Source organism: Tasmannia lanceolata, unplaced genomic scaffold (genome assembly GCF_043159265.1).
Source record: "Tasmannia lanceolata isolate RefF3 unplaced genomic scaffold, GAP_Taslan_0.1 ptg000023l, whole genome shotgun sequence".
NCBI lineage: Eukaryota > Viridiplantae > Streptophyta > Magnoliopsida > Canellales > Winteraceae > Tasmannia > Tasmannia lanceolata.
Genome location: NW_027518700.1, coordinates 22,825,953 through 22,841,754, shown reverse-complemented (window position 1 = coordinate 22,841,754; position 15,802 = coordinate 22,825,953). Strand labels below are relative to the sequence as shown.

Here is a 15,802-nt window from a genome sequence, read left to right as displayed (position 1 = left end):
CGCGGGCCCTGCAGATGGGTCCGAATTCTCTCTGGTTTGGATTCCTCTGAATTACCCTTCTCGACACTTGACGGAAAAATGTGAAACACGGCAGAAATGATTGAAAAGATTGGGAAGATATAAGAGGCGGACACAGGAATGGAAACAATGAAAAACGGATAGCGAAACACTAACTTCTTTGTTGATTAAAGCGGAGCAAAATGTGGGTGTCTACACATATCAATTTTAAATTACTCCAAACTTTCACAGAATACATATATAGATGATTAGAGCTCACTGAAAATGTTTCATTAATTATCATTAAGATTTGATATCAATTTCCGATTTTTCAAAATTCAAATCAGATTATATATTAACACAGCAACCTATAGCATATCAATTTCAAATCAACTCAAACTCTTACAGTATAAAGAAAATCATGAGCTTAGACTAATGTACGACTTTCATGGGTTTTTATTATGATTTGATGCCAATTGAAATTCAGAGAAAAATTGGATGAAACCAACGAATTACTTAAAAAGCAAACCTAATGATATCCTAAAATCAAATTAAAAATTCCAGTAGCTATATAATAGATTATAAATTTTTTTATCAAAATTTCAAAACTTAAAAATTAAATCTCATCCATAAAATTGGTGTTTAAATATGAGAGATCAATTTGTTTCGTAAGCGTTAAAACCCGTTTATTAAAATAAATTGTAAAACCTTATCAAATCTTTGCAAAATAAATTGAAATTATTTCTCTAACATTCCAGTAACCTAAGTTACTGGTTTGTAAAGAGAAATTTTAAAAATTTGTTAATTTAATAAGAAAAAGAATTATGGCACTTAAAACGGGGAAGTGATTAGAAAACAGTGAAAACTATATTTTTTTAAAACTATTTTTCAATGAAAACTTCCATTTATTATTAAGCTTTAATTCTGGAAAGTTTCATCAATTTTTAAAACCATTTGGTATTTATTAAAAATGGCCGAAATTTAAAATAATTAATAATCCGATTAAATAAAATCCAAAAAATATGAAATTTTTTGGGTGATCTAAAAACCTTGTAAAACTACTGGAAACAAACTTTCACTAAATGTGGACATGATTTGATATACTTTTGGCTCCATTCATCAAGAAATAACTCTTTTCAGGGTTATTCTTTGAAATAGAATGAAAAATAAAACGGCCGAACCGCGGTTGGAAATTAAGTTTCCAGTTGTTTTGTATTTTATATAAAATCCAGAAAATATCAGTTTTTTTTTAAAAAGAACCATGTTTTCAAACACTTGCTTTGATAATCTAATTTAAATCCATATTGAATAAAAACAAAAGAAAACCATTTTTAAATGCATTTTTAAATGGAGGAAAATTAATTTTTGGATCAAATTTTGGATTTTAAAAACTCATAATCTATATTATAAGATACTGGAATTTCAAAGAAAAACTCGTTGATTTGATCCATCAAAATTAAAACCCTAGCATGATTTTTCTACTTCACAAAGATGATGAATCCTTACCGTTGATCGCGAGCCTTGTCTCTAGGGTTGGTGATCCAAGATATACGCTTTGTCCAACCCTTTTATACGCTAAAAAAGATCCAAAGAACACTCCAATAATCCTTGATCGTGTGATGCCTTGGAGAAAAAGAAGGAATTCAAGAATTCCTTTTGTGAAGAACACTTGAGAGAGATGAACACACTTCAAGAGAGAGGAGGTTTTTTTTCTCTTTTTTTTTCTTGGGAGGAGAGAGAAAAAGGACGAATTTGGATTTTTTTTATCCTTCCTAAGATTGTTTGCTTTGATTTTTATACAAAAAGCTAGGGTTAAGAGAGAAATAGTAGTTTCCAATGTGAGAGCTCTTTTTTTGGCTTGTTTCCAATTTTCCCCTCTTGCTTTCTTTCTTTCTTGTTTCCAAATTGGATTTGATTCCAATATTAATTTCTTGTCAATCAAGACATGCTATTCTCATTCCACATTGCTTCTTTGGAAGAAAACCTTTTTAAGCAATCATTTATCTTTTCCTTTTTTTTTTATTCTTTTTATTTTTCTTTTAACAAATATGATGTCACAATTTTACACGGGTTTCGGGTTTTCCCGTAAAAAGTCAATAAAATCTTTCTAAATTCAACATTCTATATATGGACCCAACTCATTTGACATTTATGGTGCATCCCTCACACATTATTGGACCATCTTTTTTGGAAAATAACTTTTCGGACCAAAATGCCCATATTTGACTGTTAGACATCCAAATGTGACCAAAATACCCTCAGATTGGTTCACTCCTAAAGGAAAAAATTAAAAATGAAAATTTTTTGTAGTCAAACTTCAAAATTAGAAACTTTCAAAATTGGGTCATTTCGGTGAGCAATATTAAACAAGATCATTTGGTATTCCCTGAAAATACCCAAAATGCCCTCAACACTTAGAATTTCCAAATTAAGCAAAATCCTTGGGAAATTCTAAATTTAGCAGGTTTTCCAAAATTAAGGAAATCATTCATAATCTCTCAGACATATTTTGGGGATCAAAAGAATTACACAGGAAAAGACCAAATTACCCCGATGTGCTAGAATTTGGCGAGACTAGGAAAAACCTTAAGAAATTCTAAAAATAGCAGATTTTTGAAAATTTATGAACGGATTCAAGATTTCTTAGACACAACTTAGGGACCAAATATGATATATTGGAAATGTCTAAAATACCCCCGAAGTTTAAGGCTAAGAGAAAATCTTGAGAGATCTAAATTTAGCAGGTTTCCCAAATCTTCCGAAATTACTCATAATCCATCAGCCGTACCCTAGAGATGGTTTTGGATATATGAGAAATAATTGAAACATTCATAAGATGATGAAAATGTGGAAGCCCCATGATTTTGTAAAAGTAGCAGCTTTTTCAAAATTCATGTAATCGTTCAAGATCTTTCGGACACAGCTTGGGGTTCAAACGGGACACATCAGGAATGACCAAAATACCCCTGTAGTGCAAAATTGGCAAAAATGAGGGAAACCCTGAAAATTCTAAAAGTACCAGATTTTTTCACTTGCTTGGAAACTTAATTTTACATCTTCCGGAGGCCAAAGGAACCCCCTAGAGACCTTCAGGGTCGCGAATCAACTTCAAAACTCTCATAATGAGGTGAAATCTACCATAAAATGCATGGATGCCTAATCTAATGCTAAATACGGACTCAATACTCGATGATACTACCGAATCTTTCGCTTTTTAAAGCGTAGCAAAATGAGGGTAGTGATATTCTTCCCCCGCCCCCCGGGTGGATATTCTCTCTGCTCCTAACAGAAATCGTTGACTTTTAACGGTTGCTTCTCCACCCCTTCATAAAAGTTAACCAAAACTGTTAGAGGGGAGGCGGGGGGGGGGGGGATATCACTGCCCTAAATTTGCCCCCTTTTACGAGTTGAGATTTCTAGAAAGCCGCTTTCTTTGGGGGTGCTCTCGAAGGACAGGGTCTCTAAGAACAGAATTTAACATGGTGCAAGAAGCTTCCACTTTAGAAAGCCGTATTTAGTGAGGTGTGGGGACCACAAAAAACTGACAACCTCGTAAACTTTGGGCCCGGCTGTCGTAATTAATGAGAGAAAGAAACTGATGCGTGAACTTTCTCTACTGCTATACAGCTGTCACTTTACCCACAGTGTTTTTTTTTTTTTTTTTGGGTAGGTAACTTTACCCACAGTTAAAACCCAAATAAAAATAAAATAAATTAAAATATTTCAAGTGGCATGTGAGTGGAGCTGACATGGACAAGAATCCAAAACCCCACCCTCTCTCTCCCTCTCTCTTTCTCTCTTCTCTTCAAAACAGGAGCCCGAGCAGAGATCTCTATGTTTATGTCTGATGAATTTCCGTGAACTGTTACCCTATCCGTTGATAGACGTTCTACGATCCAATCTCTACTCTTTTTCTATTTCGATATCGTGAGGAGAAAAGTGCCGATGAAGGATCAGACCTTATCAATGGAGCATGGGATTAGAAAAAAGCCATGCAGGTTTAGATTCCCAAGATTGCCTTTCTTGGTGGATCTGATTGGCGCTCGTTGCGTCTGAGGTTTTTCTTTTCTTTTATTTTCAAGTGAGAATTTTTTCTGTTTCTCTGTTTTCATCTTTTACGGATTCGACCGGTATTCATATTGAAAAGGCCCTGAATTTAGGGTTCTTGGATTGGATTGTTGGCGGTTCAGCTCGTTGATCTATTTTCTTGTTGGATACTCTAGGTTTTCTGGATATATTCAACGTATACTTTGGAAATTTATGGTGTTTTGCTTAGGAGTATTTCAGAGGTTCTGTACTTGCGCTGATTTCGTTTGGATTCTGGTTTTCGAATTTGAATTTCTACATCTTGAAGAATTTCTTTGCAGTTTTTTGATGATAAGGTTCTTGTGTTCGAATTGTCCGGACTCTATTGTTTAAAGGTTTTCAAGTGGGAAGTTTTTCATTGTTTCTTTGCTTTGAAGATTGGAAATAAAATCTCTCATCTTTTGGGATTTTTCACAAAGGCTTTGTATGAATTTCTCTTGGCTTGATCTCTTAATGTTCTACTAAGGATCTAAGCGCTTATTGATTTTGGGTTACGCTGTAATACCTTCCGGGATTAGGGATTACATCAGAAGATTTACAGCATTCTAGTAATTTGCATACACAGTTTGTGGTGGTTGGATTCAGTGCGAGTGAAGTTTTCTAGTTAAGCACTATTCTTTCTTTTAGATCGATTTGATATAGGTGTTGCTATTTAATCTTTCGCCATCTGTACTAAATTTGTTAGAGTCGGGTTTCAAATTTGTCCTTTTGAAGGAGGATATTTTACGAGCTTGTATCAATGGGGGATCGGAGTTTGAACAGGGCGATGAGCTTTGGCATGTCAGATTTGGCGCTCGAATGTGTCATAAGATACATTGATGATCCTCGTGATCGAGATGCTATTTCCCTAGTGTGCCGCAAATGGTACAATATTGATTCTTTGACCCGAAAGCATGTCACAATTGCTCTTTGTTACTCTACAAGTCCTGCTCGTCTGAGGAAAAGGTTTCCCAATCTCGAGTCCTTGAAACTTAAGGGGAAACCTCGAGCTGCTATGTTTAATCTCATACCAGAGGATTGGGGAGGGTATGTAAAGCTTTGGATCAATGAGATTTCGGAGGCGTTTAACTGTCTGAAATTGTTCCATTTCCGCCGTATGATTGTGACAGATTCGGATTTGGAGGTTCTGGTTCAAGCGCGTGCTGCCATTCTCGAAGAACTTAAATTGGAGAAATGTTCTGGGTTTTCTACTAGTGGGCTTTTAAAGGTAACAAGTTCTTGCAGGTAGTCTTCTTTTCAATTAACAAAGAAATTTCTTTCACAGAATTTTGATTCAAGCTAGACCATGGCTAGTTACAAATTTTTTTGGCTTATTTTTTTTAGAAAATTGTAGATATCACTCTTAAATTGGAGAAATTTGTATGGTAACTTACAGGACATCTTCCTAATTATATCCATTTGATTTTAGTTTTTCACCTCACTTGTAAATTCTCACCATCTGTCTTCTTGGGGTCTTGATGTTTACTCCATCAGTCATAGATACTAGTGTAAGAGGGGATTATGTATGTTGAGAGAGGTAGAGAAAACAGAGAAAGTAAAGAGTGAGAGAAAAGATTGAGTTAGGGTTCTCCCCCTCACTCATGTAATATAAATAATAAAGAGTGAAGTACAAAGACAAGTATGCCCTTGGGCATTACAATAAAGACCTAAAGACCTGTTAACACTCCCCCTCAAGCTGGAATGTAGATATCTAACATTCCTAGCTTCTTACAATTATCAACTAACTTAGCTCTACTTAGAGGCTTCGTGAACATGTCTGCTAATTGATCTGTAGATCTGGTAAACATGGGACATATGTAGCCTCGCTGAATCAAATCTCTAATGAAATGACAATCCACTTCAATATGTTTGGTCCTCTCATAGAAGACTGGATTCGTGGCAATGTAAATGGCGGATTTGTTGTCACAGTATAACTGAGCTGGAGAAGAAGAAGGAGGAAATCCAATATCTGAAAGTAAGGAACTTAGCCACATGAGTTCCCCACTCGTATGAGACATAACTCTATATTCTGCCTCGGCACTGGATTTAGACACGACATCTTGTTTCTTACTTCTCCATGAAACAAGATTACCTCCAATAAAGGTGCAATTTCCTGTAGTAGACCGCCTATCAGCCGGAGATCCTGCCCAGTCTGCATCACTGTATCCTTCAATTCTCTGGTGCCCATGCCTCCTGGCGAACTCTTCAGATATCTCAATATCTGAAGTACAGCAGCCCAGTGTGAAGTGCGAGGTGAGCTCATATGCTGGCTAACAGCGCCAACTGCAAAGGTAATATCTGGACGTGTAACAGTAAGATAAATGAGCTTACCAACTAACCGTCTGTATCGCCCTGGACCTTCTAACAGGACTCCCTCCTCAGGGAGTAATTTCATATTCTGGTCCATAGGAGTTGAGGCAGGCTTGACTCCCAAACAACCTGTCTCATCAAGAAGATCCAGAACATACTTCCTCTGTGAGAGGTAGATACCCCTAGTCGAATAGGCAACCTCAATGCCCAGAAAATACCGAAGACGACCCAAATCCTTAGTAGAGAACTCTGTCTGAAGGAAGGATTTGAGCCTCTGAATGCCACCTGTATCGCTACCAGCAGGAGGAGGGCGGCTGGCAGACCTGAAACGCTGTAGCTCATCATAGTCGGCATGAGAGACGACCATCTGATTGGTCGGAGTAGTCAGTGGTGTCTGTGAGGGGCTGTCAATAGGAGCAAGCGAATCTGGAAGGGCAAGATGTGCAGTACGGCCCTGACGAGGATATGGAGTGTCGCAGCTCAGGATGGAGATCAAAGCATGTCTCATGATAGTGACCCTCACGCCTACAATGAGTACAATAGGGCCGAGCTCGACCTCCACGGCCACCCTCTCGGCCGCCGCCATGTCTGCCTCGGCTAGTATCGTGACCACAACCGCGACCAAAAATGCCTCCTCCTCGGGAAGGGCGGTCAGCGGCTCCATAAGCAGCAGTAGTCGAGACATCCACGGGAGTAGGAACAGTAATGCCAAGTGCACACTGCTGAGCTCGTAAAAATACCTCCTGAAGAGTGGGTACAGTACCAGACCCAAGGATGTGCTGTCGAAGATGAGTGAACTCTGGTCCAAGGCCCTCAAGGAAATAAACAACACGGAGCTGATCCCGCTGTCTGGCTGCCGTGGTAAGATCAGTGGTGAGAGGCATAAGAGCATCCAGCTGCTGGCAATAAGAGACAAACTGTCTGTAGTAATCATGGATTGTAGAATCACCGCGCCTGTGACCCATCCAGTGCGAATAAGTGTCGCAGAGACGGGCGACATTCCCCTCACCAGAATATAATGCCGCAGTGTGCTCCCATACCTTTTTGGCAGTAGGGAGATCCATCATGGTGCTAGCAATGGCAGGGGTCATACTCTGCCATAGAAGTGTACGAACAAGGGCATCATCTACATCTCAATCATCAAAGGTAGGGTCAGTCTCAGGAGGGGGATCACGACGAATAATAGAAATCTTTCGTCGGGCATTCAGATATGTCTCCATAGCAATCTTCCAAGTCAAATAGTTGGATCCATCAAGACGGGAAGTGGTAATCGGTGGGAATGACGCATCCACTGAAGAGAAAGACGACGACGCAGCCTGACGCGGCTGGGAACTAGTAGCCATAGCTGGAGTACGAATACTAGGGTCCTCAATATGAGGGGTATCTTCCATAAAAGACTGGGAAGAAGACTGAAGAGGACCAACAACGAGCAAGTAGAGACAAGGATGAAGACTATAAGCAAGCTAATAGACCGCGGCTTCGTGAGGACAACATATGCATAAGGGAGGCATGAGATAGCCTCATGACATAAAGACAAAGTCGAGACGACTCCGAGCCACAAACATCGCAATGATGTAAGTACAAATCCAGAACAACACCATGAAGATAGTGATCAAGCCGAACAAGAAAATCTAGGGCATAGCTATGACCCAAAAGAAGAAGAAGATATTATGAGGGATCAGATTAGGGCAAGGAAGAGTGGGGAAAAGAGGGTACTGTAGCGATGTACTGTAGCAGTATTGTAGCCATTCACTGTAGCAGTATGTAGCGATTTACTGTAGCGGGTACTGTAGCAAAGAATGGAGGGGTTATGGTTAGGGTTAGGGATGGAGAAGATGGACGTGGATGTTAAGGTTAGGGTTAGGGAAAAAAGAAGGAAAGAAAAGAAAAGAAAAGAAAAAATGGCCCTAGGCATCTATGCCCTAGAGCTCTGATACCATGTTGAGAGAGGTAGAGAAAAGAAAGAAAGTAAAGAGTGAGAGAAAAGATTGAGTTAGGGTTCCCCCCCTCACTCATATAATATAAATAATAAAGAGTGAAGTACAAAGACAAGTATGCCCTTGGGCATTACAATAAAGACCTAAAGACCTGTTAACAATGCATATAGTTATTCATTGATATTTTTAGAAATCATCAAGGAAGAAGTGGGAATTATAATTGATGGTGTTTAATGTCTGTGAATGTTGAGGAAGACCATTCAATGCTTTCGAACGAGCCAGACAATGAACAAGGCATGTTTATTGTGTTCTAGTACACTGTGTATTAAGTTTGGCATCCTCATTGTTGCAACATAACAGATTGATGTATTGAATATATTGTCTACCAAATCGAAGCCCACCACTGTGGGTTGCACTCATCTTGCTGCAAAGAGAGAACAATGTCGCATACGCTCGTTGGTGTGCATTTTGTCATCTAGTTCTCTACTCTCTATTCAATTTATAAAGGATATTTAGATTAGGTGAATTTGATTATGGAGTGGGTGAGGGACATGGGTACTCCACAAACGCACTTGCATAACACTGTAGGCATTGTTTTACGTTAGTTTTTAGACTCATGCTCTTATTTTGTAGGCTTAAGGATCATAATTTGGAGGGGGTGGGAGCCAATTTATCTGGGGTATTCTTAATGCACTTGTCATAAACACCATATTATGTTTAGAGGTAATTTCAGAGCTTCTACTTTCATGGTGACCTCTTTTGTTTCTTCTCTATCCTTTCTTATCTCTTCTTCCATTCGAGAAATCTTGTGTTTTTGTGGAGCTTTGGATCTGACATGAGTCATGTCAATACTGTATGAAGGGATTAGGGTGGTCATTGAAGTAGTTTCCTTTCCTAATTCTCCAACAAGAGGAAATCTTTCGATCAATAATAAATGAGATCATCCTGAAAGTGGGCCCACGCTGTTTGGGTGATGTAAACCATTCATTTGATGGGCCCTGGGTAGATAGGGTGTGCCCAAAAACTCATCTCCTTAGGATCATCCTAATCCTTCGATTTGTGGAGGTTAAACTGGACGGCTATAAACCTTCACAAATCTGTCCATTTTTCACCTCCACAAATCGAAGGGTTTGGATGTTCCTATCGAGTTGATTTTTTGGACACGCCCTATCTATGTCAGGACCTATCAAATGAATGCTTTGGATCATCCAAACAATGTGGGCCCACTATCTGGCCGGCAGACTAGATAACGTTATCTAGTCGGCCGACTAGAAACACTTTTCCCAAATATATATATATAAATATATATATAAATGAGAAAACGGTTCCTACACATATGTGTAGAGAGTTCTCTACACACTAGCTTAAAATACAGTGGGGGCCCACATTGTTTGGGTGATCCAAGCCATCCATTTTAAAGGCCCTCACATAGATAGGGTGTCTACAAAAAATAAGATCCATATGATCATCCCAACCCTACGATTTGTGGAGGTAAAATGGATGTCTTTAAACCTTCACAAATTAGTCCATTTTTTGCCTCCACAGTTCGAATGGTTAGGATGATCCTATGGATCTGATTTTTTGTGGACACCCTATCTATGTGAGGGCCTTAAAAAAGAATGGTTTGGATCACCCAAATAATGTGGCCCCCACTGTATTTTAAGCTAGTGTGTAGATAACTTATCTACACATGTGTGTAGGAACCGTTTTCTCTATATAAATATATATATATATATATATATATATATATATATATATATCGAGAGAGAGAGAGAGAGAGAGAGAGAGAGAGAGAGAGAGAGAGAGAGAGAGGGTTGCTGCTAGCGTTAGCAGTTAAGATAGCTGCTAACGAGTGCATAAAATAAGGTCGGGCCCACATGTTTTGGGTGATCCTAAACATTCATCTCAAACGCCCCATCATGGATGGGCTGTGTACCAAAAATCAGCTCCATTGGATCATCCCAACCCTTCCATTTGTGGGGTTAAAAAACGATCAGATTTGTGGACAAACAGTATCTGTCCATTTCCCCACCTACAAATGGACACCCTAAGATGATCCAATGGAGCTGATTTTCGGTACACAAGCCATCAATGATGGGGCCTTTGAGATGAATACTTAGGTTCACCCAAAACATGTGGGCCCGACCTTGTTTAATGCACTCGTTAGTAGCTATCTTAGCTGCTAACCCTTTTCTCATATATATATATATATATATATATATATATATATATATATATACACACACAACACACCACACACACACACACACACACACACACACACACACACACTTACTTTGGCATATCACATATCAGAAAAGAGAGAGCACCTAATCTCTTTTGGAGAGCGACTCAAAAAAGAGAAGGAAAATCAGTGCATACAAGATTAGACTTCCATCAAATGCCCTGTAGAACCTGCCCTGGTGATGTAATCTTGTATTTCCAGATTAATAGAACTGTTATCTTTAAAAAAAATCTTTAAAAATTTGCATAGCTTAATCATGGTTAAGACGCATGGGTAGCCTTCTAATTTCTTTCTTTATTGTGAAAGATTACAAAGATCTTTCATTGTGAGCTGGTGGTCACAGGTTCAAGTCACGGAAACAGCCGCTCTGCAAAGCAGGGGTAAGGCTGCGTACATCTAGCCCTCCCCAGACACCGCAATGGCGGGGGCCTCGTGCACTGGGCCACCCTTTTATTTTGAAAGATTACAAAGAGAAGGTGCTTTGCGATGTGGTTTGCATATTCTAGTGGGGCAACTTTGGTAGTGGGATATGGATTACGCTCATAAAAGTAGATGGAGCACTTACATTCATCAAAAGACAATTTGTAAGTGAACTTGCCCTTTTGTAGGAAGATGTGACCAAATGTTCGAAAGTGGTGGGACATGATCTCTCAATAAAACTCATGTTGAGAAGGAACCCGAGTATAGTTGATTGCTTTAATTTTGTTTTCAAGGAGCTCTTCCTTGTCGTGGATAAGAACTAGAGCATGTGATTAGGGATTATTTATGCATTACACCAGGTGAATTTGTAGACAGATTACCTTCTATGAGTGGTGTTCCACTCTATATAGATTTCATTTTAGGTTCAAGGTGGCTGAGTTTGGATTTCTACGACTTGAGCGCTAACAAACATGAAGTAATTCATAGGTAAGTGGATGAACTGTGATGGGGATGATTAGGGAGGTATGTTCCCATATATTGTTTCGTTATTATTGATTCAAAGAATAATAATTGGTATGTTAGTGTTATGGACAAGATACAATCAACTGTAATTTTCCAATTCCAAGAATGGTTGTGATAATAGTGGTTATGTTTAATGGTTCAGTGGTCTCCTAAAAAATTCATATTTTTAGTGTACAACCCCAAATCCATGTTAGAGCCGGTGAAGTATGGAAAACAGCCTTTAATGTGAAAGACACTGTCTATGAAAGAAATGTGGAGGCAGACAGGCTAGCAAATGGAGTTACTAGTGATAATCAATAGTTAGAGATTCCATGCCTGATATCCATGATTTCTTGTAGGTACTGTAGTAGTTTTTACCTCTTTTTAGCTGCATTGCTTTTCATTCTTTGGGATGATCATATGGATCGAGCTGTGTTTTGCTGGGTTGCAGTTTTTAAAAGAAATGCCTTCGCTATTAGAAAAAAAGTCGGGGCAGCCAAATAAAGGCATTGGCGCGCTTAGCTGGTGCTGTTCTCTTTTAAGCATGGTGCTTCATATGGGGACTAGTTTCAGCAAGATCAACTTGTATCTTTTCAGGAAAAAGATATAGAGATAAAGGACTTGTACAAGATGGATGAATTCTTCAATCCGTGTTGCGAAGAGTGCTGTCAAAAGCACTGAGATGAATTCTTTTCCCAAGATGTTTTCCTCTTCAAAGATAATTTCTTATGCATCCCCGAATGTTCACCACATGAGATTATATTTTAGTTGCATGGTGAAGTAATTGAGGGGCATTTTGTAGCTTGTGAATCTATTTTGGGTAGTTAATGAGAGTACTGATCCAAATTCTCATTCCATGCTCTGCTAGTTACCTTAGGTCATACTTTTCTCAGATGCTCTAGACAGCATATCTAACATTAACTTTTAGCAAATTCAGCAGTAATATTTTCTTCTTGCCTTTATATGAACCCTCTTAAGCTAATGCTTTCTGTTATTTGGTATTTGAAAGACGGTCTGGCGGCCGTTGCAAAAGTTACAGCTAGTATCGCGGCGATGAAAGGAAATCTTTACGGTTTATATCTCATAATAATTTTAGGGTATGCCTAAGAGCTGCCATATATCCAATCTCAACAAATTCATAGGTATATTGGCGATTGTTTAATATTTGTAAAGGTGTCATTTCTAGCATAGATTAGACAACACTTCTGTATTTTGTGTTTTGGTGCTTGTCTCCTTCTATATCCAGTTTTCTAAAAACCATATACTTTTAAAAAAAAAATCTCTGTAAGGTTCCAAAATGAAAATGTTACTACAGCCCTTATGACAGTAACATATTTTGTTCTTTTTCTCTTCCTTTTTTTGAATGATAAAAAATCCGTTATAACTGTGAAGTTGAAGCTAGACTTATGGCACCTCAGTAGACGTAATCAAACTTAATTTTGATATAAGTTCTACTGGTAATCCTGGACCGCCTAGGATTGGCCGTATCTTTAGAAATAAGGCAGGTGAAATTCTCAAATGTTTTTGTATGCCTTGTGGACTGATGGAAGAGAATGAAGGTGAAGTGAGCATTATTAACTGGGTTGCGAACTTTCAATGTTTTGACAGCTTGTTCATGATTGAATGTGATGGGCAAACGTTCCACCAGAAGGCCCATTACAGCTATTTTCAGTCATCCTTGAGATCGTGGGTCTATGCAAATTTATTAATTCTTTCTTACACCATTAGTTGAGAGCGGCAAATGACGAAGCGACATCATTAGTTGAGAGCGGCAAATGACGAAGCGAACACCCTGACTAAAGAAGGCATTGACCGTACTGTTTTAGTTATTATTAAACGGTTCTCTATCAGTTATTCCATTTTTAATTTTTTTAATTTTATACCTTTAAAAAAATTCTTTTTGATTTTTCTGGTTTCATAGTTTGCTTCTGTAGGGAAATCTCGTCCTTCCACTGTACACCTTTGATATGAATCCAAATAATCTCTCTCAAAAATGGTGAATGCATGTTGTGGGAAAAAAAGTATAAAATATGCTAGTACAACGGCTTTAAAATTGTAAGGGTCAACAGATGTTACAATCTTGTAACTCGTATCTGCATTTTGAAATATTGCTTTGGTGAGTACTTGATTACATATATGGCTACTCAAAAAATTCAATCAAGAAATAGAAACATTCAGAAACCAGAGTGAATCATAAGCTTTCTAAACTCAATAACCGAGTACTTGCTGGACTTCTGGCCTGGGCCCTGTTGAGGTCTAGATTTAAAATTTGAGCTTTTATAACATACTAATATCAATAATTAAGAGTTTTTTAATAAAAAACAGAATGCTTCTAAGATATTTGATTTTAGAATATCCATTAGGGGATATTGGCTTTCTTCCTTAGTCATTAATATGGTTATAATTATAGAATGCATCCAATATGTTCTATTAAGATTTTGTTGTTATTTATTTTGTGTATTGTACACCAGATTGTAACATGCCAAAGTAAATTACAGAAAGTTAAAAGTATTTTTTTTTTCTGTTTCATGCTTCTACAGACGTCTGAAGACCTTATTTTTGGAAGAGAGCTCCATTGAGGAGAGAGATGGTGATTGGCTTCACGAACTTGCCATGAACAATACCATTCTCGAGACATTGAATTTCTATATGACAGAGCTCAAAGACATTAATTTCCGAGATCTTGAACTGATTGCCAAGAACTGCCATTCTTTAACTTCTTTAAAAATCAGTGATTGTGAACTCTTGGAGCTAGTTGGTTTCTTCCGTGCAGCTTTGACATTAGAAGAGTTCTTTGGAGGTTCGTTCAATGATCAAGTGGGAGAAATTGATAAGTACTCAATAGTGTCATTTCCTCCGAAGTTATCTCGCTTGGGGCTCAGCTACATGGGGAAGAACGAGATGCCTATAATATTTCCTTGTGCTTCTTTACTCGAAAGGTTGGATCTGCAATATTCTTTTCTTGACACTGAGGATCATTGCCAGTTGATTCAACGCTGCCCCAATTTAGAAGTTCTAGAGGTAGCATGTTCTGTAGTTCATTGTGGTATCCCTCATTATTTTCTCTTAATCTTATAAACTAGTCTGAAATGTTATTTTGTCTTTCATGAATTTCTGCAGGTGAGGAATGTGATTGGAGATAGTGGGTTAGAAATTGCTGCTCAGAACTGTAAAAAACTGAGGCGGCTAAGAATTGAACGTGGGGAGGATGAACTTGGTATGGAAGATGAACAAGGTGTGGTTTCGCAGAGAGGGCTATCTGCCATAGCCCAAGGCTGTCTTGAACTAGAATACTTGGCTGTCTACGTATCAGATATCACGAATGCAGCTCTAGAATCTATTGGCACTTTCAGCAAAAACCTCTGTGATTTTCGGTTAGTTTTACTGGACAAAGAAGAAAGGATAACAGAGTTACCACTCGACAATGGAGTTCGTGCTCTGTTGATGGGCTGCCAGAAGCTTAGGAGGTTTGCTCTATATCTGCGACCTGGAGGGTTGACAGATATTGGTCTTGGTTATATTGGTAAGTACAGTGTGAACATCAGGTGGATGCTGTTGGGTTACGTTGGAGAATCAGATATGGGTCTTTTAGAGTTCTCCAGAGGTTGCCCGAGTCTTCAGAAACTTGAAATGAGGGGTTGTTGCTTTAGTGAGCACGCATTGGCTGTGGCTGTGACTCAATTGACTGCTTTGAGGTATATATGGGTGCAGGGATACAAAGCTTCTTCCATGGGGAGTGATCTTTCTACCATGATTAGGCCATTCTGGAACATCGAATTCATTCCACCGAGAAATGTTGTAATATTAGATGAGTTTGGAAGGCCTGTTGAAGGTGAAGGCATCGAGCAACCGGCTCAAATACTCGCATACTATTCCCTTGCTGGCCAAAGGACGGATTACCCTCAAACAGTTGTTCCTTTGTACCCAACATCTGTCTGAATCTCTTGATTGTATATCCTCTGTTTTTCTTCCTCTTTGCAATGGCTACATCCTTTGAAAGGTACTGTGTCCATCGATCTTGTGTATCATTAATGATCTGAGTCTTTGATCTTGTAATAACTGTGTTCTGTAATTTGAAAGTATTTTACTGAGGCCATGATGCTGTCGGTTCGACTTTCCATCTTTGTTTTATGCGGAAACAAACCGGCCAGGCTCTCCGGAAAATTCAAATTTTCTCCAGCCGAAAAGGAGACTTGCAAAATCCGTTGCTGATGGTACATTATCGTTGTTCTCTCTTGACCAAGTAGAGATCCAGAGGCATCTCTTGATTGGTTCTGCAGCTTTTTTTTCACTAATTGAATCGGTCCACAGTTCTGCCTGGGTGATA

General features: G+C 38.6%; 1 protein-coding gene across 3 annotated transcripts; it reads left to right on the top strand.

Moving 5' to 3' along the window:
* Positions 1-3,791: 3,791 nt before the first annotated feature.
* Positions 3,792-15,571, top strand: LOC143855692 (coronatine-insensitive protein 1-like). 3 transcript variants are annotated; one of them, XM_077365764.1, is made up of 4 exons: positions 3,792-4,054; positions 4,798-5,307; positions 14,016-14,496; positions 14,596-15,571. In XM_077365764.1, the coding sequence occupies exons 2-4, from the start codon at positions 4,823-4,825 to the stop codon at positions 15,412-15,414; spliced, it is 1,785 nt and encodes a 594-aa protein (XP_077221879.1). In that variant the 5' UTR covers positions 3,792-4,054; positions 4,798-4,822; the 3' UTR covers positions 15,415-15,571. The 3 variants fall into 3 exon arrangements, with proteins under 3 accessions (XP_077221879.1, XP_077221878.1, XP_077221876.1); XM_077365763.1 differs by having other exon boundaries at positions 3,792-4,078; XM_077365761.1 differs by having other exon boundaries at positions 3,792-4,686.
* The last annotated feature ends 231 nt before the right edge of the window (positions 15,572-15,802 follow it).